Here is a 26231-nt window from a genome sequence, read left to right as displayed (position 1 = left end):
GGGAACTGCAATGTCCTTACAGGATCAAATCTATCAAACTTTGTTTCTGGCAGGTTTCTTTTGTTTATTTACCTCACATTTTTCCACTGCTGGTTGCTGCCCACACTCGGAGCTGTTCCCCGCCACAATGCCAGCCCGCAGGCTCTCACTGTCGCCTGTCCCCTCTTCCATGGAGTAGGTTTTGGAGTGATTGCCGCGGTGATGCAAGGGGCTGCGACTCTGTGCCAGGCTGAGCTGCTTGCGAAGGACGCGGTTCTCCTCCTCCACCTCCCGTACGCGGACTTCCAAGCTCTCGCGCTCCCGCTGGCTCGACGCCGTGTACCGAGGACTGTGGGGCTGGGATTCAAGTGGAGACAGCGACACTGGCTTCCCATCTGCAAGAGAAGGAAACAAAACACTTCTGTCAGAATATACTTGAAGTCTCATTTTCCTTTAATGTCAGCATCGTGAGGCAGGGATGTGTTTCAAATACAGCCATGTTTTACACAGACTTGGCACTTCAAGGCAATGCTTCAGTGCATGATAAACTTGGACAAATGCTGAAGTTCTATGAGCTACAGGTCCTACTAATTTTAAAACCACACTGAAAGATCAGCACATGTTTCTTTTGTTCTGGATACGGCTGCCTGCCAGTCTCTACTCTGGGAAGACAGTCAAGAACAGAAGGATTTAATTCAAAGACAATTAATATATAGTTAAATATATTTTAGAAATGTATGCAGGACAAAATGATTTTCCTATTCCCCATTTCCTCCACAGTCGAGCTACAGCATTTTGGTTACCATCTTGTGCCAAAGAGTAGCCCCAGCTGATTCACATGTGAGGAGCAGATGGTTCTTATTCAGCAACACAGTAGTATGTGCTTGCTGAGAAATAAGAGGTTCAGAAGGACAGAAACATGCAATACACATGCGGGTCAAATTCTGGAAAGCATTTTGGCTGAAAAAGACAACAAGGGAATTTTGAAAAAAGCAAAATGGTTCAGTTCAACACCTTTAACTGAAAAGTTATATCCAGAAATATGAAACACTTAATTCTCACATTTTCAAAAGGTATCCCTTTGTTCAAAACAGCAGTTAAAAATGAGCTAGATATAAAGTATAAAAAAGATAAATTAACCTGAAATCAAGGTCTACAATCAAAGACAACAACTGCAACACACTCTACCATCTCTTTCCAGTACATTATTGCTAACAGACTTTAAGGGAGCAAAGAGGGATGCAACTAATGTGTTTTCAAAAGAGACATATTTTCACATAACTTTAATAAAGCTATATATATACACACTGAGTACAAATGCTTGAAAGGTGGTGAAAAACCCTCAAACTAAACTACTGTTCAAAAATATTCAGTTGAAGTAAAATTGAAACAAAGCAAAAGACAGGAAGAGTTTCCACAGTGTCATAATTAGCAAGACATACTTTTACTGTGAAGATATGTGAGTATTGTGTACTAGGGTATTCCTCTGAAATAACTTTCCACCTGCACGCATTTAAAAACAATTTGCTGTTTAATAATTTTTCCAATGCAGAGAGTCCCTTTGGCTTTATCAAACAAACACCAGCTTGAATGGTTTAGAAAATGGAAATCATGCAGTTACTGCTTAGCACTTTGTCTTACCATTTCTTACCCTCTGACTCAAAACTATCGCCCTGCTGTAAAGACCTCCTCACTCCTTGTTCTCTGCCATTGTTTCACATTTACATGAATGGTGAGCAGTCCTCTAAACTGAGTTCACGAAAAAACAGCTACAGAAATCAAAACCTCAATTCTGATTTTCATTGTTGAGTTATACAGGTGTACACCCTTGCTGTTACCTACACAAATAGCTATCCTGGTTTTAATAGACCATTTGGATAGAATATCTTGCATTTGCTTACAGACTTTCCCCTTCAAAAAAATTCTAATTTATTATTTTTACCAATAGCAAAACAAATCAGAGCTTGAAAAATGTCTCAGGACAGAATCTGAAGTTTGCTCACTGATATTTTGGAACTTGAGCGCTCAGGCAAATAGTTATTAAAGATTAAATGACAGATTTGAAAAGCCTGAAAATCATGGGTGCAACAACAGAGAAACGTCAACAGACAGAGCCACACTACAATTAGAAGTGCAATAAAATACTGAGTTTCTTTCTCCTTTCAGCTTGGAAGGCATGGAACTCAAATTGTGTTATTTCTCAGCTGCTGATACCCAGGCTAGGAAGACTAAAACTCATTTGGATGTGATTATATTGCATTCTTATTACTGGACAGCAAGAGTAGATTGTGTAGACACCCTCAGACAAAAATAAAAAAGCACCCCTACTGACACACGCAACAATCAACCTGTGTTATCACCAGACATACAATTACAATGCAAATCTAGTCAAAGACTTCTCTGGCAATCATAACTCCCGACTTGGTGAATATCCAGTATGACACAGATGTTACTTACCTCTTCCTATTCTTGTCATTGGATTCTGCTTCCTTCTCAAATAATTACCAGAAAAGGTAGGAAGTTATGGGAGTGTATCTCAGAACAACATTCATCAAAATTTCAAAATATGGAAAAAATGTAAACATCTCTTTAGTTATTCTACAGACATAAATCAAGAGGTCATAAATGTTGTTTTACCAAAATTAAAAACTATCAAAAAAGCTATAGTCATGAGAACAGTTGAACTGTTTCTACACAGTATTTAGAAGAAACAGCATAGTCTGAGAAAGAGACTGAAAGAAAATATCACCTCACTGCCTCTGACTTGAAGTTGCAGCAACTAATGAGACCAGCTCAGTGTTTATTCAGCCTTAGCTTTAAATAGCAGTAAACTCCACTACTGTCTTATCAGTAGTACATATTTCTGCTGGTATGCAAAAGGCAGTAAGGAAATCATGTCAGGAATTATACAACCACCTAGCTTCTTGATCTAAAATATATAGCTAGTTGAAATGTATTGATTTACTATGAAAATTATCCACGGTTTGTTACAAAGTCCAAGACGTTTTCTGGGATGATCTCCTCAGAGTAGGTACAGCTTGGACAAGTCATGTTTTGTTACTAACACTGCTCATTCTTCTCAGATGTATCTTGATGTATTTGGTATATTCATAACACCCCAACTCCCTGCTGCAAGTGATAATGTGACCATTCCAGGATCCATTTGGAATAAAAGTATAAAATCAAGAGTGAACTGAGTTTGATCTTAACACTCAGAAATCAAATTATTTTTATCATAAATGTTAAGATGGACCAGCTCATAATTTTTTCACATCTGAGGTTGGCAAGGCTGGTGGCAGGATTTAGTCCTATTACCAGATCGGACATATGAAGATGTTTTTATGTCAGTGAACATGCAGACATGGCAAAATGCTTCTTGGGAGCTACCCTCTAGCAGGTAAATACCAACACATGCTACCCTGATCTGCTTCCTATCAGTTTTCAAGGCAATGCAAGGACTGTGTGTTTCACCTCATCTTTGAAGAAGTAGTAATTGGACTAATGTAAGGGACCACTAATATTTGATTGACTTCATGTGCTGCTTGGTAGAAGAGTTAAACTGATTGCACTGCACTTGAGTTTTATAGTTTTAAGTAACTGGAAGAGTGCTCTGAGCTGACGTCTAGGCACTTTTTATCTAATCTAAATCAAAATAAAGTAGCAACATGTAACGAATTCTGTGTGACTTTGGGACAAAAGAGCTCCCAGGGGACACTGCAAGCAACATTATTGTGCTCTGAAGCAAGCATTACACTTTTGAACAGTGAGATAAATAATAATAAAGCTATTATTTTTTATTCTTCATTTAGGGTTATTGCTCTATTTTGGGGCTTCGGCAGTCTCAGATATAATGTTTTATTTTCTACCCGTGTCAAGCCTTCTACTTCAGACTTTCTGTGCTTATACCACTGTACCAAAGAAATAAAAATTACCTACAAAATTCCACTGTCCACAAAACAAAACCCAAAACACAAACTTCAATAATTATTTCATGGTTGACAGCAGTCAATGACTTATCATCACAGTAAGTCCAACAATTCAGAAAAGTTGACAATAGACAAGTTATTAATTCTATGGATTATTGAATGCTTCTGCATATGTGGAATCACCTCTATTTAAGGCAAGAGATTTAATTAAACCTTAGTTAAGCAGAGCACCTTAAGACACTGGAAGAAATAAAGCCTATAGAAAGCAATCCAGCACAGTTTATTTGAAAGGAGAGGGACTGAAGCAGTGACATTTTCTTACATACAAAACCTAAAGGATAAGCATTAACACCAAGTTCCTCGTTTTGTCGTTATCAGACTTGGAGAAGTGATAGTCCCGAAAGGGACCCAGCAGCGCTGGAGGTTTGCTGGGGGAAGAGCCACAGAGAAAGCAAAGTTTAGCCCAAAGTTAATTGCAAGGCTGGATAAGGGAGAAAGGAGCAGAGTGTAGCAAAGAAAAAATCACTCTGACTTAGAGAAGACAAGTGCAGAAGTAGGGATCCTGAGTTTCTCAGACGACCCTGATCTGAACTCAAATGCTTAAAATTTTGTTAGGAACTAACTGAGGCAAGCACATTTATGTAGCTTCTTGTGGGATTTTTTTCCCTTAATTTTTTACATTTCTTTTGCTATCTTCAGTGCAAACTACTGATTTTTTTTGGCATCTTTATGAGGTCTAGAGGTTTCTATGTGTTTTAGCTATTATTCATCCCCTGCCTAATAGTGTGTAATGCCTTTATAATGAATTAACTGATGACAGTGAACTCTAGGCTGCCTCTGAGATAAGAGGAAGTTATGCTGCTCACAGATAATGTTTCAGTCTGTCTGACTACAGATACAAGAAAACACCATCCCTCCATTTCACATTTGTTCACATTTGAAAATGCACATTATCAGTGCACCCTCTGAGGACTAGCAGTGTAACAATTTTAACCACAAGCCAACATTCTGCAGAAAGAACTGTGATAGCAGGCAATCACCCTCATGAATTTCCCCCTGTTAAGGCCACGAGCAAAATCATTTGAAGTTCATTCCACAATTATTTTTCCCCCCATAAGGGCCATTGTACAGAACTCCATGGACCCTAAAGGAAAAGAAAACTAAGACGACTGCAGTCAGGACTATGGAGACATAAAAGCTCTGTGTAAGCAGATAAACTATGCCTTTTCTTTTGGAGCTCTAGCTCAGCTTTAATCATCTAACGCCTTAGTACTCTATGCACTTCTGCTCAGCTGGATGCTGGTAAGTATTGGTTATATGGGCAGCTACGAATGAAGTCCTTTTTGTTAACAATTTGGTACTTTAAGATATATGCCTCCACAAGTAGGTGCTAAGGCATCCCAAGGTGCCTATTCTCACACTCATCAAGTCATTTTTTTCTCCGATGCCTTTTTGTGAACCACTGCAGTGTGATCTCAGCTGGAAGCAGAAAACCTTGCCCAAATAACCATCTTAATAGTGGAATATAGTCTAAGCAATTTACTCCAGGTCTGTGAACATGGAACTTCTTCATTCTAACGTGACATGAGGCAATTATGAGCTTACGCTTCCAAGTTTCAGTGTCAGAAAGTTGTGCCACTGAAAGATGTCACAGTAAGAACAATGAAGGCTGATGCCCACTAGACAGAGACAGCACAATAAATTACAACCAAGCCTTTCACTTGGCCCAAACGAGTTTCCTCAGGTCTGACAGAAAAGCTGCTGCTATCAGTATTAAGCACAAAGCCATCTCAGGATTTGGCATGGGCAGCATATGTCCTAAATTACATGTTCATTGGTAAGAAGAGACTCTTTCCGCACGAGACGCCAATCAACCATCAGCTTGGACTTAGGCAACAGTAACTGCACGTAGGCACTACAGCGTGTCCCTTAAATGCTAAGTCTGTGTTCACTTCCACTGCTGTTAATGGTACTTAAACACACTAACATGTTTTATTGAACCCAAACCTGAACCATTCAGCTCCACTGCAGGCCAGCCTTACTTAAAGCATCACATTACTGCCTGCTGCTCACATACAGGCACATGCCCTCCCACTGCCCTTTCCTTAAACAAAATAGCCCTCTCCAATCAGTGGAATCGGAAATCAAATGAATCATACACAAAAACTCTACAACCACAGAATATCAGGTTTGCAAAGTATATTGGGTTTGCATGGCAAGGTTTTGGTAGCGGGGGTGGGGGCTACAGGGGTGGCTTCTGTGAGGAGCCACTAAAAGCTTCCCCCATGTCCAACAGAGCCAATGCCAGACACCTTCAAGACAGACCCACTGCTGGCCAAGGCTGAGCCCATCAGCGATGATGGTAGCACCTCTGGGATAACATGTCTGAGAAGGGGGAAAAACTGCTGTGCAACAGCAGCTAGAATAGAGAAGTGAGAATACATGAGTGGAACAACTCTGCAGACCCCAGGGTCAGCAGAGAAGGAGGGGGAGGAGGTGCTCCAGGTGCCAGAGCAGAGATTCCCCTGCAGCCTGTTGTGAAGACCATGGTGAGGCAGGCTGTCCCCCCTGCAGCCCATGGAGGTCCATGGTGGAGCAGACGTCCACCCGGCAGCCCATGGAGGACCCCACGACGGAGCAGGTGGATGTGCCCAAAGGAGGCTGTGACCCCGTGGGAAGCCCATGCTTGAGCAGGCTCCTGGCAGGACCTGACCCCCCACGGAGAGAGAAGCCCACGCTGGAGCAGGTTTGCTGGCAGGACTTGTGACCCCATGGAATGGACCCACACTGGAGCAGTTCGTGAAGAACAGTAGCCCGTGGGAAGGACAGCTTGGTTGACAGACGTTAGAAAGACATTGGTTTTATTTCTCACTTTATTTCTCATTACCCTACTCTGATTTGATTGGCAATAACTTAAATTAATTTCCCCAAGTCGAGTCTGTTTCGCACGTGATGGTAATTGCTGTGATCTCTTTGTCCTCATCCCAACCCACGAGCCTTTTGTTGTATTTTCCTCTCCCCTGAGCAGCTGAGAAGGGGAGTGATAGAGCAGCTTTGGTGGACATTTGGCATCCAGCCAGGGTCGACCCACCACAAAAGTCAAACACTCAGAAGTTCAAAAATGCGAGAATGACGGTCTCCTGTCCAATCTTTGCTGTCATTCCCTTGTGCCTGATGACAGGATCATTAATTGCATGATCTCCACTTTATTGCCAAAGAACCTCGGCATTACAGTGTGCACAGGATGGATAGTGCTCACAGCTGTTCAGTAGCTTGTTTCAGCTCATCATTCAGTTTGTGACCACACATACTCGGCTCTGAAAAAAGACTTATTTATTCCCTCACTGGCCTATGATCCTCATAACTGTAATACCTGAATGCAGCACAGGGATCAGTGGCTTATTTTTTGAAGTTATTTGAGGGAAAGGTGGTACTATCAGTCCCTTTTTAGAGGTAGGGCAGAGAAGTTTGGAGTCATTAATGCCAAAAGAAAATACCAGTTTTGGATGCATAATTAAGATGGTTCTGATGTAGTCTTTCAACAAATAACCACCTTTTCTGTGCTTCATTTTTTTCCAAGGACAGACCTCATCACCTGCACATGCAACAGTACACACTGAACATTCTGTAATGCAAGCCTGCAAGCTGGAAACCCAGAAAATGGGAAAAAAATAGTTAGCGGTCACTTTTAATAGCTTTTTTTTTTTTTTACAAACATCATGTAGTGAACTCAGTGGTAGAGACAGAAACAATTTTCCAGGGCAGCTTCGAACTCATAAACTACAAAGCTGTCCCTTTTCTTCCAACGCTCCCCTGCCTTGTTCATGACACACCTTCCAGTCTCTTTAATTAACTAAATGGAGTCATCCAAGAACGACTCACCACATTTGCTCTGCACACAAAATGAGGAAGGGGTTGTGTCTTGGAAAGAGTTAGCAATTGTACCGTCTATGATGGCATCAGGTTGCATAGCTGCAGAGAGCTATGTTTGTTTGTTGGTTTTGTGTTGGTTGTGTGTTGGTTGAGTGAATGTAATTCTGGCGCTTCTTTCCTGGTTTTGGCTGGGATAGAGTTAATTTTCTTCATAGTAGCTGGTATAGTGCTGTGTTTTGGGTATAGTATGAGAATAATGTTGATAACACACTGACGTTTTAGTTGTTGCTAAATAATGCTTACACTAAATCAAGGACTTTTCAGCTTCTCGTGCTCTACTGCTGAGAAGGCTGGGGATGCACAAGAAGCTGGGAGGGGGCACAGCCGGGACAGCTGACCCCAATTGACCAACGGGATGTTCCACACCATGTGACGTCATGCTCAGTGTATAAACTGGGGGAAAAGCTGGCTGGGGGCTGCTGCTTAGGAACTGGCTGGGCATCAGTCGGCAGGTGGTGAGCAATTGCATTGTGCATCACTTATTTTGCATATTCTTTTAACATAATTATTTTCCCTTCCTATTCTGTCCTATTAAACTGTCTTTACCTCAATCCATTAATCTTACCTTTTTTTCCCCCCATTTTCTACTCCATCCAACTGCATTGAGGAAGTGAGCAAACAGCTGTGTGGTGTTTAGCTGCCTGCTGGGTTAAACCACGACAGCTTATAACAGGGATAATAGGGATGGTAAACAGTAAAAGATTCTTGGTAAAGAAAAAGCCTGTACCAACAGAATGCAGGAAGAAAGATGGAAAGAAAGTCTAAACATATCATCTATCCTTCCTGAAAATGGATGTGGCTCTTTTTAATGGTTTGTTTTTTAAAATGAAATATTAGTTTATTAGCTAATACTATGAATGTTAGCTTATTAGCAAATTTAAAGCAAGAGCCTATAAGACTTAAAATGATTTGCTCATTTCCTTGTCTAGAATACAATGACTTTTTTTATTCTTCTGTTGTCTTCTCATTTTTCTTTCCCTGCCTTTCATTGCCTTGGCAAAATATATGCCTCTCCAAGAAAAGGACTAAAAATAACATTTCCCCCTTTTCCATTGGGAGTGGAGATGTAAGAAAATAATGTCTTATCAGAGTAAGCACTGAGTGAAAATAAGATTTTATCATGGACTTGGCTTGACAAAGATAACATGCTATCAAAAGGGGAACTTGGCAAAGATAACACGTTATCAATATCAGGAGTAAAGCTTGGGGAAAATAATGTTTTAATACCTATTAGATTCTAAATAAGCCATCTGTGCTCCTGATGAATTGTTATTTTCTCCAAGCCCCATTCCTGTAACGATGCTGATTTTTTGGCAAACCACTTCTGTAGCAGTTGGGGAATGCAGGGAGAAAGAGGAAAAAAGGAAGCTCTTCTTCCACAAACCCAGAGGGATACTCTTTCTTTTCAAAAGCTTTGCATGCAGGTAAAGGCTGCCAGTGTGACAGCTCAGAAGACTCAAAAGTTCAGACACCAAATGGGTACTGCAGGGAAAACTCCTAAAACCAAGCTCTAAAAGTATACTGTAGAGAATCCTGTTAACAGGAGAAGCAGCTCAATACCCGTTTTGTCCTTGACCACCCTATCCAGACTCAGAGGTGCTGCCTATACTATTTTTGGCAGAAGCACTTCTTTACAGAGCCAATGACCAGCCACCACTTAGCAATGACTTTTTGTCATAAATGACCACATCACAATTAGCAGTGGCCACTTGGGGGCACAAATAAATGACCCCTTTTAGATCAGTTGCAGACATTATCACCACTCAGTTACAGGTCACCATTCCCACAGCTGAGCTGACCCAAAGGATCACACAACCTACTGCAGTGCAAAGTATCCAACTCAGTTTAAGCAGTCAGTGGAGCTGGTTTGAGCTAGCCTGGTTGCCTCTGCCCTGAAGCATTCCCCTCTACCACCTCCAATATGGGGGCAGAGACAAACCACTGTCTAGTTGGTGTCTGTGCAACTCAATTATAAATCTTCAGAGTTACAATCCAGATGAATTTAAATAAATAGTGGCACCTCCTGGAAAATGAGAAATCCAGTTCATAGTAGGATGAACTAACTGCCTTAAATGGCAAAATGTGGGTGAACGCCACTGGTTGTTCATAGGAATGGGCAAGCAGGGAATAATTAGAAGGGAAGCTGTGGAGGGACTGTAGGAGTGTGATGAGAATAATAAAGCACACTTAGGAAAAGGCATATGAATGATATCTGCAGGGTAAGTATTTGTAGCCAGCTGAATCTCCCTGGTGTACGGCAGGAGTGGGAGGGAAGACAATGGGATCTGTTAATCTGAAGATTTCCTATGGAGAAGCTGCATCTCTTTTTTCATTAACCATTTGATTATCTCACGCCCAGAGATTTTCCCACAATCAGGTGTGTGCTTGGTGTTAAGGTAACTTCTGAGGCACTGACAGAGCAGAACACATAATCAACAGCAGGCAGCCATTACAACTCTCTGAGGTAAAACATGTGCCCAAATGCATCCCTGCAGCTGTACACAGTACTGTGACTGTCATTCATGGCAGTGGGATGTAGAAGACTGAAACTCTTCTATGTTGGCTTCTGCTCAGTAAACACTGTGGAAGAGATAGGAAGGGGGGAAAAAATCTAAAATAGACCATTTTAAAGTGTTTTTAAAATACAGTGTTTTTTTAAGAGTACAGAAAGTACAAGCAATAAATATCTATAAGCTTAGAAGAGATTATAAAAATACCTATAGGTTTCTACAATTGCCACAGTAACCACAAGCACAAGACAAGTATGCTCAATCAAAGCCTAGTAGTAGTTAACTCAGATTCTGTTGCTGATGATTAGCGTCAGCTGCTCATCAATAGAGACTCCAGCTGATAATTATTAAGTTAAACTTCTGAGTAGCATTTGCATATGTAAAGCACACTTTTCCTGCTGAAGCAACAATGGACGCTATAATGCATTTCCTGATTGTACAGCACTTGGATTTCAGGAACCTGGGCAAGAGTGTCTTGCTTTGCATATCCTTCCTTACCCTCATCAGGCCAACCATTCAGAAGAAATGCACTTCCACATACTGACATCTACAAGCTAATGCATAAAACAGCCCTAACCCTGTATAACAGTAAAAATGTAACCATTAATTTCAACAAAAATATCTCCACTAAGAATAATGTAAGACGGAGTTTTGCATATCCTTCCAAATGTTTATCTAAGCTTCCTTACAGCCTGAAAAATGTGTAACAACTGCTCTGTCAGATGACAGCCTGGTCATCTTAAAAGTCATGCAGAAACACCAGTGGACAGATTCAGTCAATTACTTCCTAGTGACCTCCAGATGTGGCCCCAGACTCCAAAGGAATATTGAGTATCATTATGTTATTTTCTGTTTTGCCTTTTCTCATCTCACTTTTTCCAGATGAGAACTTCATTTCCTCAAAGTGATTCTTGGTCATCAGTCATAGCCAGGCCCCCCTAGTTAACTGTAGTATCAATACAGATACACACACAGTGTGTAGATTACATTTATGTGTAATCCCCATCCTTTCACAATTACATGGCAGACAAAGCATGACAGGATTTATTAATACCAGAGAAGTTCATAGGCACATTTCCCTTAAGGATAAGAAAATGTGAAAATGAATTGGGAAGATCTTTATGGAATCCGTAACACAAGTACCCGCCCCCATGTAGCAACGGTACCACTTTGGTTTAAGACTCCATCATAAGCATACTATTCAGATATCAACGGCTTTTTTATCAGACCTACCCATGATCAAAAAACACAAAATTCCACTGATGGCACCAGCCTCTGAGCCATGTGTTAATCAGGTGGATTTTCCTGTTCCTTTCCGTGTTCTTCCCTGTCACTGACAGGGTTGAGGAAAACACTACATGTGTCCCGATCCTTTAACAAGTTGCCTCAGCGCCCTGAAGTCCCTTGTGATCGCTCTTGGACTTCTCTCCACAACCTCATCACTGCCCACCTGCATAACCAGTAGCGGGTAATAACTAGAGGGCCGTACCAGACCAGGGAGGCTCCTAGTCATATCTCTGACCTGGGCCCCAGGGAGGCATCAGACTTCCCTGTGCGATGGATCTGGTTGGCATTTTGGGCCCTCTGTCCCCTCAGAAGGGAATCACCTACAACAGTTACCCTCCTTTTCTTCTTAACAGAAGCAGTGATAATGTGTGGGGCTGACTGACTCTCCCTAGGCGACCCCCTAGATGGACCTTCGCCTACATGCTCGTTTGCCTGGCCTCAAGTTCCAGAGCCCCATATCTGTTGTGTAAGGGCAGCTGGGAAGGTGAGGGCAGCCAGGAGGGGATTCGCCTGCCTCCCTGAGCAGGGACCTGTTTCTGTTCCCCTCTGTCTCTTAGGTCCGCTCCTTCTGCTTAGTGACAAGAGAGTAGGGGATCCTCTGCTTCTTGTGGAGCTTCTTGTGGAGCCTCCATCTGCTGCTTTGGCCCCAGGGTGTGGCTCCACCAATCCATCTCCCCCTCACACTCCCTGATGCTCCTTAACCTTTCACTTCCTCCCTCAGCTCTGCCACTGGGCTGAGCAGGTCATTCACTTGGTCACACCAAAAGCAGCTGCTCTCTCTGCTGCCCCCCAGTACAAGTGTCAGGCTCAGGCACCCCCTGCAGCCGGAGGCCTGGGCAGCTGCGTGTTTGTGCAGGGGCTCCGCCCGGGTGGCCACATTCTTTCTGGCAACGGCTTTTGGGTGAGTGGAAACCATGGCCGGGTCCTCTCCTGGGGGGGTGATGGCCAGTAGTTGAGGTACCCTTTAGAGCAAGGAGAAGGGCTGTGCCCTGCCTACACAAATGGCCACGGAAACTGCCACGCCCTTCTGCCGTGCCACGCCTTGTTCGCCTCCCCTGCTGCATGTGTACATGAGGGGGTTCGGCTGCCATCACTCATGTCCCTGTCCACCCCGAGTCAGAGCTGCTGCTCCTCAGGAGCTCACCCGTTCCCACTTGGGGCTGGGGAGGTTGGGGACCTTCTCTCTCCCTATGCTTTTGCCCTTGCAGTTTTGCCACTTTAGGAAGGGTCCCCCGGTGCAATCCTCTGCTCCGGAGCCCTTTTTTTAGGCTCCTAAGTGATAGTTTGAAATTTAGCTACAGGAAAATTCATGTGTATTGCTAGAAGTCACCTGGTAGCACTGTTACACACCATCTCAAAAGTTGATTCTCAACACATCTACAGAAATGCTGCAGTATTAGTTCAGGCTGGTTGCTGCTGCTGAAACCTGCTGGAAAGCTTGTTATATCCCTTAATCTCCCTTGGCACAGAGATGCCATCGGAGAACCATGTACTGGTATTTTGATTGAGGCTTCTGGAAAAGGAGATTGTCTGAATACTGACTGACCATAAAGGATTGTTCAAGGATAAATGAGTAAGTAAATAAAAAAATCCAAATTCTGCACCATGTCACTTCTTCCTTAGCAGGAACCAGACCTGTTAGAACCTTCAAATTATACAAAGCTCTAGCCAACCATAAATATGAGCACGTATATATATATAAAGGCAAGTATTAAAGAAGAAATTTTCAAAACAATGATTTCTCTTCTTTCTAAATGTATCTGAAGATTACATATGCAGACAAAATTATTGCAAGTTTATATTTCTAGTTTAATATGATGTTAGGAAGAAACATCAGTGTTATTTCGCTGATGACATAGCAGTGCATAAGTTATTAATATCTTTCAGTACTGAGTCTTCTATTTTCCCCACACATTCTCAGCACTTTTCATTTGCTGCACCTGTCATTTCAGCCACTTCAGTCCTGAAGAACAGAGAGGGGAAAATGCAAATAACTGCACATTCAGAACACATGAAGGCTGATCAGTGTTATGACATTTATCTTCACTTATGACAAGAGATAAAATAACTCATGAGTTAGTTTCCCATCCTCCTCATGAAGAAAAATGTCATAACAGATCGTCATGTACTATATACAGCAAAATTTCTAACACACCTTGCAGAGAAAAAAATATCACAGCAGTGATGCAGATGGTAGGTTACATGTCATGGCTATGACATCAGAAATTAAGCGCATGGCATTTTAAAATAGTACATATAAAAATAAGTCATAATATGAACAAAGTGCTAGAACAACAGTTCACAAATTAGCTAAAGATAACTAGTTAGATTATTTGCAAAAGTTATCACTGCATTAAACAGCAATGAGTTGTCCATACAGTTCAGTGGAATCCTAAATAGATTTTCACATTTTCTAGCTTTCCCTGCATTTTGCAAATGGAAAGCCACAGCTGGCCAATATATTGTGTTTGATAAAATAATACTTTTCTATGTAAAATATTAAAGCCCCATAATATACACAAAAGGGAGTAATGAAATCAAAACAAACAAACTAGAGTACTCTTAATTCTCATGACAAAGGTAGTACCTTTATCCCATGGAAATCAACAGTGGTTTCAGAATTATCTTCAGTGTGGCCAGGTAGCGACCCAGGACTACAGGCTGATTTTGGTGACCAGATTCCACTGACATGTAATATGGAACGTCTTTTTTGCATTAACCTAACATTTAACTTTTTAAAAAAATATTTAGCTATAATATATTAGACATGCTCCTTTTACAAAGATAGAATAAGTATGTACAGAACTGATTTTATATCAGGTAGATAGAGATTTCATTTCAATCGGTGACCTAGGTTTCCTATAAAACATGAGGAAATTACTCTTCTTTTTGAAAATCTTGTTTTGTTACAAAAGTGAAGAAAGTGCATCAGAAACATAATCCTGTTTCAAGTGAGTCAAAGGGAAAACTCAGTGACTTTGATGAAAACAAGCATAGGTCTAGTATTTCATTATATTCTGCATGCATACAGCATGGTGGTGTTAGTCATTTTTATGTTGTACCATAAACGTACACAGTGTTGTACTGTGGTAGGTCAGGATGTGGGCCATATCCCCTGTGCCCCATCACAAACCTGCTGAGCTTCCTGTGCAGCAAGCAAATGAAAATTTTCATTTTTGAGCAGCCACAAGTTTATTAAGGTTAAGTATCATCAACTGACAGCAAGATTTAGATGTTCTGCCTACTAAGATTTTGACTTGTAATAGATGAGGTATGTCTCTGAGATGAATTCACATTTCTGCTCCAGTGCACAGGAACAACTTAATGTATGTTAGGATCCTAAATAAGGATCCTAAAGAATATGCCTATTCTTGTGTAAGACAACACTGAGGTTAAGCCCTGCTGACATGCTTACTTACAATACCAAAATAAAGTTGCTTTACTTGATCAGGGCAGCAGTGCTCAATATTCATGGGATCTGCGTGCATTTAAATAAACACTTTCTCTTTTTTTCTCAAGTAGATCTCTTGTTTTCTAAGTTTTCATTATCTCCAGGAATTTCCCTCTACAGTAGAATATACTGTGGGAGACCTCTTTAATAAGTAAAAATTAAACACTACAGTGCAGCATTTTTAATGATGCTTTTGTTAGGTAGCCTGTGATCAGGGCTGACAGCCATAGGCTTTCTACAGCGACGTATGCTGTGAACTAATTGATGTCTATGACAAGTTTTGTGTTGGGGTAAAGGGAAGAGGAAGGTGGGGGCATTTAGAAAAATTCTTGTGTTGTGTTTAGGAGTAAACGGGTTGTGCGTAGTGGTCAATTTAAGTCTTGCAATTGCCCTTCATTTCTTTTGATAGACTTAATTAAAATATCTATTAATCTTCCTTTGTTAGTGTAATTATAGAGGTATTAATTTCTATAATTTGAAATAACTTTTGTTATCTTAAAGTCTAAGAAGAATAGATGGAGACATTACCAAATTGTTTCATATTAAAAAAACCCAAATCAACACCCCTTATGCCTAAAGAACAACCAGACATGGAAAAAAACAATAGGTCACTACATTAAAAAATGCTACAACTGTAAAAGTCCTTTAAAGGCAAAGTTACAGAAGAAACAACAACAGCAAAAAGCCCCCAGCAAAACCAAACTAAGAGAAAAAAGTAGCTTCGTTCCCATCTACTCCCACTTTGTTCTAAGAAAAGGGAAGGATCTTTATCATTATTTTTAGTTACATATTCCATATTAAGTTGAATAAATCTAGACACAGGAATCAGCTGTTAAGAAACGACACAGGATAAGAGGTTGAGGAACGAATGCTAGAAGGACATTGCTTACTTCACCCTTCTTATCCCTCTGAAAACAGGCTACTGCAATACGTACTCTTACAGCAAATAAGAAAACATGGCCTTCTCCCTTCTAAATTATGACCTTCTGCCCAGGAAAAACTGAGGCAGACAACAGAATAAAAATACTTTATTGTGGTATTACTATCAAGTTTACATTTCAAATTATGCCTTCTTCTGGTCTTACCTTTCATTAAAATAGCACAGATACTGAGTTATACCATCTCTGACTTCATGTGCTCCTCTGAAGAAAATGCTACATTTCTATCAGTATATAATACATACTTTGTCCTTTATGGTAAAACTCCACTCGGCAGGACATTTGAATGTGAGTTCTTATGTTTTCAGAGACAGCATTTTTCTCTTTCAAGGAACTGTAACTTCACCAGGTATGTATTTAAAATTCATACTAACACCTTCTATGGAAATGATTTAGTTTCTTATTTGACGAGCACAAATATTTATTGTAAATTCTGTCAGACACTGCTGTTCTTTCTTTTTCTGAATAATCTGACAATCCAATCAACAGGGAAAGTGAAATTCCAAACTTGCCTAAAGACCACATAGGTCTATTCTACTCTACTATTATGCGACAGTCATTAAACCTTGTTCCAACTTGGAACATCAAAAAGCAGAGAAGGTGTAAGAGTGAGCGAAGAATTTGCTGCCTGTGTTCAGTATTTCCAGTTCTTAGAACTGTATTTGAAGTCTTGCAATATTTTATATTTATTAGAAAGTCAAATCCTGGAATTACATGAGAAAATATCAGTGCTTTTTGCTTGTTTGTTTCCTTTGCAGTAAGATCTCATTTTCATCTCTGCAGGAGAAAGCTGAAAAAAACATGATCTGCCATGATGAAAAAATCAGGAGAAAAAGCTCTTAAAAACTTATAATTTTAGATATAGTGAAGTATGACTTTTGAACACTCTGAACTAGCAATGCCAGTTTTTTATTATGACTGTGTGCTTTACTATGATGGGTACATTCTGTAACAGCAGACACATCAGCTCGGGTGGGTAAATGGATGGGCCAGCACCTGTGACAAGCTTGGGATAGCTATGGTGCAGCCATTGGTTCAGCCTGAAGAGCGCTTACTAAGACAACCGCAAGTGTTGCTGGGCATTTAAAGGAGCACTAAATATCCTGTGGTAATCATCAGCAGAACTTTCAAGACAACATTATTATACCAGACAAATAAATACACAAAATTTACAAGTATTTATCATCAATCATTTGAATTACTGCTTTTTCAGGTATTTTTGTTGCAGTTATCCTTGAGAGGTCTCTGCAGGCAAAGTTTTGTACTGAAAAACATGTTATTTTCACTGATATCTCCCCTGTACACATAACAGGGTCTTCTCCTCCATACTGGTCACTCAAAAGGTGTCCAGATCCCAATAAAAAATGCTAGAAGTGATATCAATTCCACTCTGTCACACTACAGCACTTAGAAAGCAGAAGTTTAACTCTGCCAAAAATATAAACCTCTAAATCTGTTAGATATCAATTACTATGTATTTAATTTCACAGCTGTGCCTTTTCCCTTTTAGATTTTTCCCCCTTTTTATGCTTCTCTTGTTCAAGCATTTTGGACCTGGTTCTTAATCTGGTCCTGATGATCCTTAATGCCTTCATTTCAGAGCCCAGCATTCCCCAATTCCCTTCTTCATTTTGAAATTTCTGCAAATTCTATATTCATCCTCTATGTGGCTGTGCAGCCTGTAATCCCTCATAATAGGCTGATGCTGATCCTGCTCTGTGGATTAACCAGTGTAAAATGCTTATATAATGAATTTTCATCAATTCATGCCTTCCAAACTCAGCCCCGAGCAGCCCAGGTATATCTAATCTAACCAACTGGCTTTTATCAGCTGCACACAAGAGATGTGAAAATAAGCTTCATTTCAAGCCTCAATCGGATAGTTACAACCATGCTATTATTTATTTTATTTATCAGAATGAGTCTATGTGAGGAATTCTAAGGTACACTCTGTAGTTATACATCACTGGATTTGGTACGGAATGTGTTTCTTTGAAAATTGTGAAATGACAATGTTTTCATGCCTGTTTTTGATTATTTCTCTTAAAAAGAGAGAGGAAAAAATATAGCTGAACTTCAAGTGTAATTCTGCTGCTTTCTTCTTGTGTAATCTTGTGAATTCCCATGCCAGATGGTGTCTGAGTTATCAAAGTTATTACCCTAAACTCAATTAGGGAAGAATGAAAGTAATTAAGTAGGGGATGAAGTGACAGAAGTATTCAAGATATAAAGCATGTAGTATAGGTGAGGGTTCTCTAAATTAGATAGAAATTAATCTATAAATTCAGCCAAAGACATAACAGCTTCAGCCTTCATTTTCAAATACGCTAAGACATTGTGCAAAATTCAGTACTTGCTCAAGTAGGCACAATTCCCAGTGAAACAGTGGTCTATAAAAGGTGGGAGTCGGTTTTGTATTCTGGAGGGGCTATTACTAGCAATCACCAAACGCACTCCGAGACAGTTATTGTTCAAATGTTCCTGTATCTGTTTTTTCAGGCTGTTGTGTGACTTCAAGAATGCTTGTTTCCTTTCTTAACCCTGGCTGCTTTGTACCCACCATGGCAAAAAAACAATTAGAATAAATACTTTTTACCATAAAACCTGCAAAGTAGACACACCACAGAGGTGCTGTTAACACCCAGTTCATTTTATATTTCTTTTTTCTTTCTATATTTGCTTTTCCTTTGGTGAAGTAATTCTAAACAAGTTGGCACTGAGCTACAGGCATCACTGAGTGCTACAGCTACAGGTTTTAAATGCAGTGGTGAAGCAGCCAAAAATTATTTTTTAATCTGCTAATGACAGTCTACTTATAGAAGAAATATCTAAACAAGCCTAGTCAAAACAAATATTTTTTTACTTAGCAAAACTAATTTCTGCATAGCTTCTATTGACAAGAATCATGCATTTATTTATAAAGTTTATCAGGATAATTTGTTAGTGCTCTGCAGGCTGTTCACTCATTTTCTCTTTAACAGAGATATATATACTCAAATTCTCAAGGTATCTGTAGGTGAAGAAGGACAGTAAGGAAAATACCATTATGCTCTGGAACGCTCAGAATTGGTGCTGCATGGCTGAAAGAAAAGAAACACCTACCACTTTGGAGAACAGGGATGCAGCTTGTGCTACTGCTACAGGCAAAATCCCTGGCCAGAAAGGGAACAAATTAAATCCTAAGAATGCACACATCTTTCTCCTGCACTGGGGACAGAAGTGCTGGGAGGGAAAGGGCCTTTAGGAACATATGCTGATTATACCATACCATACCATACCATACCATACCATACCATACCATACCATACCATACCATACCTAACAGTACTTCTAGAGAAAAAAAAAATCTCTTCTGGAACTATTAACAGTTCAGCTGCAACATTACTGAAAATACAGTAATGATCCAAGATATTTTCAGGACCGTTGCTGGTCAGGACAGGTGAGGCAACGGCGCTTGCAAGTGGTGTGTGAACACTTTCATCCTACGCCACTTGGGGTAGCGTAAAGGGCAGACTGCAAATTGTTCCCCCTTTGACCACTCTTGCCCTATCAATTAAAGCTACCAATAAATCACAATGAGTATATCTTGCTGATTGAATTTCAATGCATGAAGAATTTTGAACCTAGGACACGGTACAATGATGGGCTTATATATGTCTTCAGGAAAAAGAGCTTAAACTATTAGGGCAATGGAGTATGCAGAGAGCAGTGAAGCGCTGCTCCAAGCAACATGAAAATCAGTAATTTGAGGTCACATTTCATATATTACTCTGTAAAATGAAAATAGCAAAAGAGACGAGAGGCACAAAGCCAAATTAGAATAGAGAACACATGAACCAGAAAAGAAGGGTAATGAAACCCCAGAAATGGAGCTGTTAAGGTGAAGATGTCAAAAACATCTATCAAGTTCAGGACAAGCATAGCATACACTGTCCTTAATTTAAATTTTACTAAGGAAAAACATATCTGGTAGACTTCTGGTTAATTGTTGAAGAAAAAGAGATCACATACTCTTAAGACCAACAAATTTTAGGAAAATCTATTACTCTTACCAAATTCACCTATCTTAGATTCAGTGGACAATGAAATCCTAGAGAACTAGTAAACTAGTTCCTAGTACCTAAAGCTTTTGTAATGTTGACTTACTCAGAGGTATGAGAAATAAATCTAAACAAATGGATATATCTATATAAGAGCAATTCTCCATAAGCAGTGACATATCCACCAGCACTTTCTGTGAAAGAAAAACAAAATTACTAACTTCAGTAAAAGAAGCAGTGGTGATTCCCTTTATAATTCAGATGAGGGTGAATCCTACCACTCATCTAGCAAGCCTAAATTATTAAGACAGTTGATTGAGAACTCTCCCAGAACAGCTTGCTCTACCAAATCTATTTTTTCTCTTAATTTGAAATTAATTTATTCCCCAGCTGTCAAGAAAAGTCTAGCAATCAAAAACTTTTTAATTTTCATTTTTCCCTGTTTCTCATTCCTATTTCCAGTGTAGACTGGGGGATGGAAGAATACGGAAATAGAAAAGCACCCATAATTATTGTTTTCATTTAGGTTATGAACAAGATGAGTATTTAATTAAAAAAAACACCTGTATTGATACTTTCAATTGAAATTCTGTTCTCTGGATTTTTTGTATGTCTTTCTACAATTTTGACAAAAATAAGGTCTTAAAGATCACTTAGATGATTTTGAAGCATATTCCATTAAAACGAATAGTCACTGAGGAGCCTAAGAGGCTTGAGAGGACCAGATTTTCAAAGGAAAGTAGGTGTCTTCAATGCAGGATGGTGCAACTTTAGGCATCTATCCTTATTCAAATTGCTTAAATGACTTTAAAAAGAAAGTCCTAATGGACTAACTTCATCCTTGAACATAAGACTTAATATTCTTCTGAAAATGCTCTCCCAAGACTAATTATAAATCCATTCTGGCAGCCAGATACCTGCCAATGCTCTGTAAGCAGACAAACCTCAGGAAATGCAAAGGATGTTTACAGGAGGAGGAGAAAACCCACAAAACTGGAACATGCTCTGTATGTCAATGGCTGCTACTACAGGCTTTGACCATGTCCAGTTCTAATTTTTATGTTGTACTGCAACAATTTGGCTCTGAAGATGTTAACTTCTGCTTTACGTTTATTATATTGATAACGAAAATGCTGGCAAAAATGAAATTTGAATTCTCTTTTGCAGTTCAGTAAATGAGAGAGGGTACTGCCTTGACCTACATAGTGATGATTGGCATTGTGCAGGTAACAGAACAAAGCATTTCAGTCAGCTCTTAAGTCTGGGTTTTGATAAAGGTAGCCTAGTTTTAGGCTGCTCAGTTCATCGCCGTGACTCTGAGGTGGTCCGTGCTCAGGAATTTCAGAATCAGAACAGAACTTCTTGTGCCACTGATCCAAAGCCACTGTGCAGCAGTTAAGCCAAATTTGAGAGGAGAATACCAAGCAGCCTCGCAAAACTGTATACATCAAGCATCTTTATGTGGGTGTGTAATGTGGGTATGGAAGACTAACAAAAAGATTTCTGGAAGAACAACTCATTAATTTTTTCTTAAGTAAGATCATATTAATTAAAATGAAAACATTCCTGATTTGCTTCACCCGCTCCAAATAGAATAGGAGGTCATAAGAGTACCTTTTTCCCAGCAGAGATCAGGAAAATTAAAAAAAGAAAAAAAATACCCAAAAACCACACAGAAAAAAAAAAAACCAAAAACCAAAAACATCTAATGGTTTTATATTTTTATATTAAAAACCCTATTACTTTGGTAAAAAAACTAACAACCAAATCGTTGTTCAGGGGATTCTTCAAGGCTTTCAGGCAGTACACCTAAGGTTCTGAGGAGACTTCTTGAACCATGAAATGGGGTATGAAAATGTTTAATCCCTGACTGAACTGTTATCCTTGTGGAAGCACTGTGAGTACATACAATTACACCAGAAAAAAACTCGTGTTCACCAGCAGTACACTTCATTGTTTGGAAGCAGCTTATTATATCAAAACCAAGATTTTTTTTTTTACTGGTACATTTGCCTCCGTGCTAGAAATGCTTGACCAGTATAACATACAAGCGATTGAATACTGGTAAAGTGCTCTTAGAAAAGACACTGCAGTAGGGTGTGATTCCTTTATCACTTTCCTTCCTTTACAACTCTATAAATAGCATTTTTTTAATTACCAGCAATTTAACATAAATATAAAATGTGGGATTTGGAATGGGATCTTCAGAATGGGATTCATTAGTTGTAAGAACAAATAGGCTGTGCTTGTCTTCCTAAATCTCTTGGATACTTTTGAGCCTGTCATGTAGGCCTATCTCCCTAGCTCCCCAATCACGTAGGGACAACTGAAAAACATAATCTCAGTCAAAATAAATTGTCTCCAAGACTCTCAAAATGGGACAGCTAAGATTAAGCTTTTAAGTTAATATTTAAATTCTGACATGAATTAAAAAGCTATTCAAAATTATTTAGCTGGTTTAGCTTTCTAAACATTTCAAAATGTAATAAATAATTTTTTTGTATTAACAACATTTAATCCAAGAACTTACAAAAATGATTAGATACTCAAATTCATGGATCTGCTTTTTTCTTCACATTATAAATTGTGCAAGATATTTTTTGAGATTTTAAAATTTTTCTTCAACCTTTCTGTGTCGGGTTTGCATGGCAAGGTTTTGGTAGCGGGGGTGGGGGCTACAGGGGTGGCTTCTGTGAGGAGCCACTAAAAGCTTCCCCCATGTCCAACAGAGCCAATGCCAGACACCTTCAAGACAGACCCACTGCTGGCGAAGGCTGAGCCCATCAGCGATGATGGTAGCACCTCTGGGATAACATGTCTGAGAAGGGGGAAAAACTGCTGTGCAACAGCAGCCAGAATAGAGAAGTGAGAATACATGAGTGGAACAACTCTGCAGACCCCAGGGTCAGCAGAGAAGGAGGGGGAGGAGGTGCTCCAGGTGCCAGAGCAGAGATTCCCCTGCAGCCCGTTGTGAAGACCATGGTGAGGCAGGCTGTCCCCCCTGCAGCCCATGGAGGTCCATGGTGGAGCAGATGTCCACACAGCAGCCCATGGAGGACCCCACGACGGAGCAGGTGGATGTGCCCAAAGGAGGCTGTGACCCCATGGGAAACCCACACTGGAGCAGGTTTGCTGGCAGGACTTGTGACTCCACAGGGGATCCATGCTGGAGCAGTCTGCTCCTGAAGGACTTGTGACCCCATGGAATGGACCCACACTGGAGCAGTTTGTGAAGAACTGCAGCCTGTAGGAAGGACTGACGTTGGAGAAGTTTGTGGAGGACTGTCTCCTCTGCGAGGGACCCCACTCTGGAGCAGGGGAAGTGTGAGGAGTCCTCCCCCTGAGGAGGAAGCAGTGGTAGAGACAACATGTGATGAACTGAGCACAACCCCCATTCCCTGTCCCCCTGTGCTGCTCAGAGGGGAGGAGGTAGAAAAATCAGGAGAGAAGTTGAGCCTGGGAAGGAGGGAGGGGTGGGGCGAAAGTGTTTTCAAATTTGGATTTATTTTTCATTACCCTACTCTGATTTGATCAGTAATAAACTAATTTCCTCAAGTCAAGTCTGTTTTACCCATGATGGTAACTGCTGAGTGATCCCTCCCTGTCCTTATCTCGACCCAAGAGCCTTTTGTTGTATTTTCTCTCCCCTGTCCAGTTGAAGAGGGGAGTGATAGAGTGGCTTTGGTGGGTACCTGGCATCCAGCCAGGGCCAACCCACTACAGTTTCTTTTGGAGGTGTGAGGACTACAGGCTTTTTTTACTTCAGTTAAAAAAGGCATTGGCGAACAACCATATTAATCTATGAAAGTATCTTTTTCCAATAAAAGCAAATATTAGAAAAAAATGGGTGTACACTGATCTTGTGGCTTCAGACAGCCACATGAACAGTACAAAGGAAGATCATTCTTGCCAGGAAAACAGCATGGCTTTCTGGCATTTTTTGTTATTACTTAAATGAACCTATTTTATAAACAAAACTACAAACAGTATAGAGATACCAGATTCTGTAAGGCTCAGGTTAGCATTAAAACAGTATAAACAGGACACCTTCTATACTGTCCTTCCTTTATTGTTTTTTCTCAGGAAGTTCCCTGAAGACCAGCAGTTCAAATGCATATGAGAATTCTGGTTACTGTATAGAAGAAAAGCTGGCAGAAGGACTACATTAAGCACATGCTATTTTGCAGCAAAAATAGTATTTAAAAAGTTATCACAGATGTCATATACTTTTACTCAGATATTGCAATGTAGTATTTTTTTGATTATGTGGTCAGGTGCCAAAACAAAGATTTGGAAGACTAATTGGAGAAAAAAACACATCAAGAAGTGTGGGTCCAAAATTTCCTGTTGCAATCCACTTTAAAAAGTTTTCTTAGAAGCTACAGTAAATACAGAAAATCTTCCTTTGATATAACTGAAAAAACCCAACCAAACTTTTCTCATTTTTGCATATTCATGGTGGTGGGCTGTGGAGAGGGGGTATAAGTAATACTTGGATTCTCAGCTGTAATTGTGAAATTCACTACTTATGAAATCAGAGTACACGGAGTCTCATTTTCTTGTAATGAATCAGCTACAAGTACAATACTCCATATTTTTAGTTTAAATGAATTTCATGGCACAATTGGACAATGCCATCTGCTGCCAATTGTCTTGGCAACTAATAGCATTGCTGCTGGCAGCTGCCAAAGAACACATTGCCATACAGCTGTTGCAGTCGCTATAAAACAGCTAGCTAGCTTCATTGCTCATCTCCATTACTTCTTCCTCCCGAATCCCTGAAGGCTAGATCATGGCCAAAGTACCACCGGCGTGTCAGAGGAGAACGGAAAAGGCCTCATAGAGGTGGGAGACCCCATCCAGAATTCTGGCCCTACTGGCGAGCATGCAGCATCTCTCTCCTAGCTTGGTCCATCCCCCTTGGCCAATGTGAAGGGAAAAAAAACCTGTACTAATACGCCCAGCAGGCATAGCCTCCCTTCCGGTGCTTATCATTTCTTGATATGCTAAAAATTCATAGAGCAAGTTCAGATTGCCAGCTATGGTCTGCTGAATTTAGGCAGTGTGTCTTCCTCCTTCAAGGAGCTGTACAGGAAACTGTGGTCAGGTTGCCCAGGCTGAAGATGATCTGAGCTGTTCATCTATCTCTCTAACTTAGGTGTTGCGATTTAGGCACCTAGGCAGCTAATGTGAGCTTAGCTCATGTTTTTAATGAGGATTTTGATCGGCACCTTTTGAAGCGTGCTGAGAAGACCCTTGGAAGCTTCTTCAGGAACAAATCCATGTAATTTTCATTTGCAGTGCAGTCGAGAGTGGGAAGATACATACCCAGTTCATGAGTCAACCACTGTCAATCATTCAGGAGAACCAAATTATAATGAACTGTCATAATAGGAAACAATGGTGAAGCATCTAGACATTATAACCACTGACATGAAATGCATATCATGAGCTTCAAAATACTTCCTGATGTTCTCCAGTCTCTCAAAACTGCCATAATAGAGTTATGTAGGATCTGAGGTTCTAAATGAGTGCAAAAATACACTTAGCACTGTTAAAGGTAGAGAAAGACTGAAAAGTAGTTCCCTAAAGTTTTAAAAATAAAAGAGTAAATAAACCTTCTCCTTCACTAGCCATCAAGATTTTCTGAAAGAAGTCCTAACCCACTGATACCAATGGTAAAATTTCTGATTTTCTGTCTCTTTCAGTCTTTTCTAAACCACAAAAATAGATATGAAAAATAAATAATAATAAAAAAGAAGCAACATGCAGTCACAGCTGCTTCTTAAAACACCACATTTACTAAATATAGGCAAAGAGGCCAGACTAAGTTCCCTATATTTTGCTACTCTGGTGTGTTCTTAGAGGTTGCACAACAAAACATGTATTAGAAGAAAGGTCACAAATGACATCAGGAAATACCCATTTGTTCTCAGACCATCCATGTTTTAAAAAGGAAAAATAATTTCTTACTGGTTAGGCTGATTTGATGGATTAAAAGAAAATGGAGTTCAATTCAGTGTATTTATAAACTGGCACACTAAACATGTCAGAAATGAACACAACAATATGTAGGCCTTGTGCTTAACAGAGAATAAATCAATCAAGTGGGCACAGATTATTTTATAATACACTCACTCAGAGCAGCAAGGGATGAATGGTAAGTT

General features: G+C 40.1%; 1 protein-coding gene across 3 annotated transcripts in view; it reads right to left on the bottom strand.

Annotated features, from left to right (window-relative positions):
• The window catches only part of LARGE1 (LARGE xylosyl- and glucuronyltransferase 1), a 291802-nt gene that overhangs the window by 147410 nt on the left and 118161 nt on the right, over positions 1–26231 (bottom strand). For all 3 annotated transcript variants that reach the window (XM_064455719.1, XM_064455722.1, XM_064455713.1), the window contains one exon: positions 73–374. In XM_064455719.1, the coding sequence (XP_064311789.1) occupies positions 73–374 (302 nt within the window). The remainder of the gene's footprint in view (positions 1–72; positions 375–26231) is intronic.

Source organism: Phalacrocorax carbo, chromosome 1, assembly GCF_963921805.1.
Source record: "Phalacrocorax carbo chromosome 1, bPhaCar2.1, whole genome shotgun sequence".
NCBI classification, from domain to species: Eukaryota; Metazoa; Chordata; class Aves; order Suliformes; family Phalacrocoracidae; genus Phalacrocorax; species Phalacrocorax carbo.
Note: the sequence above shows the minus strand (reverse complement) of the source record. Positions and strands in the feature narration are given on the sequence as shown.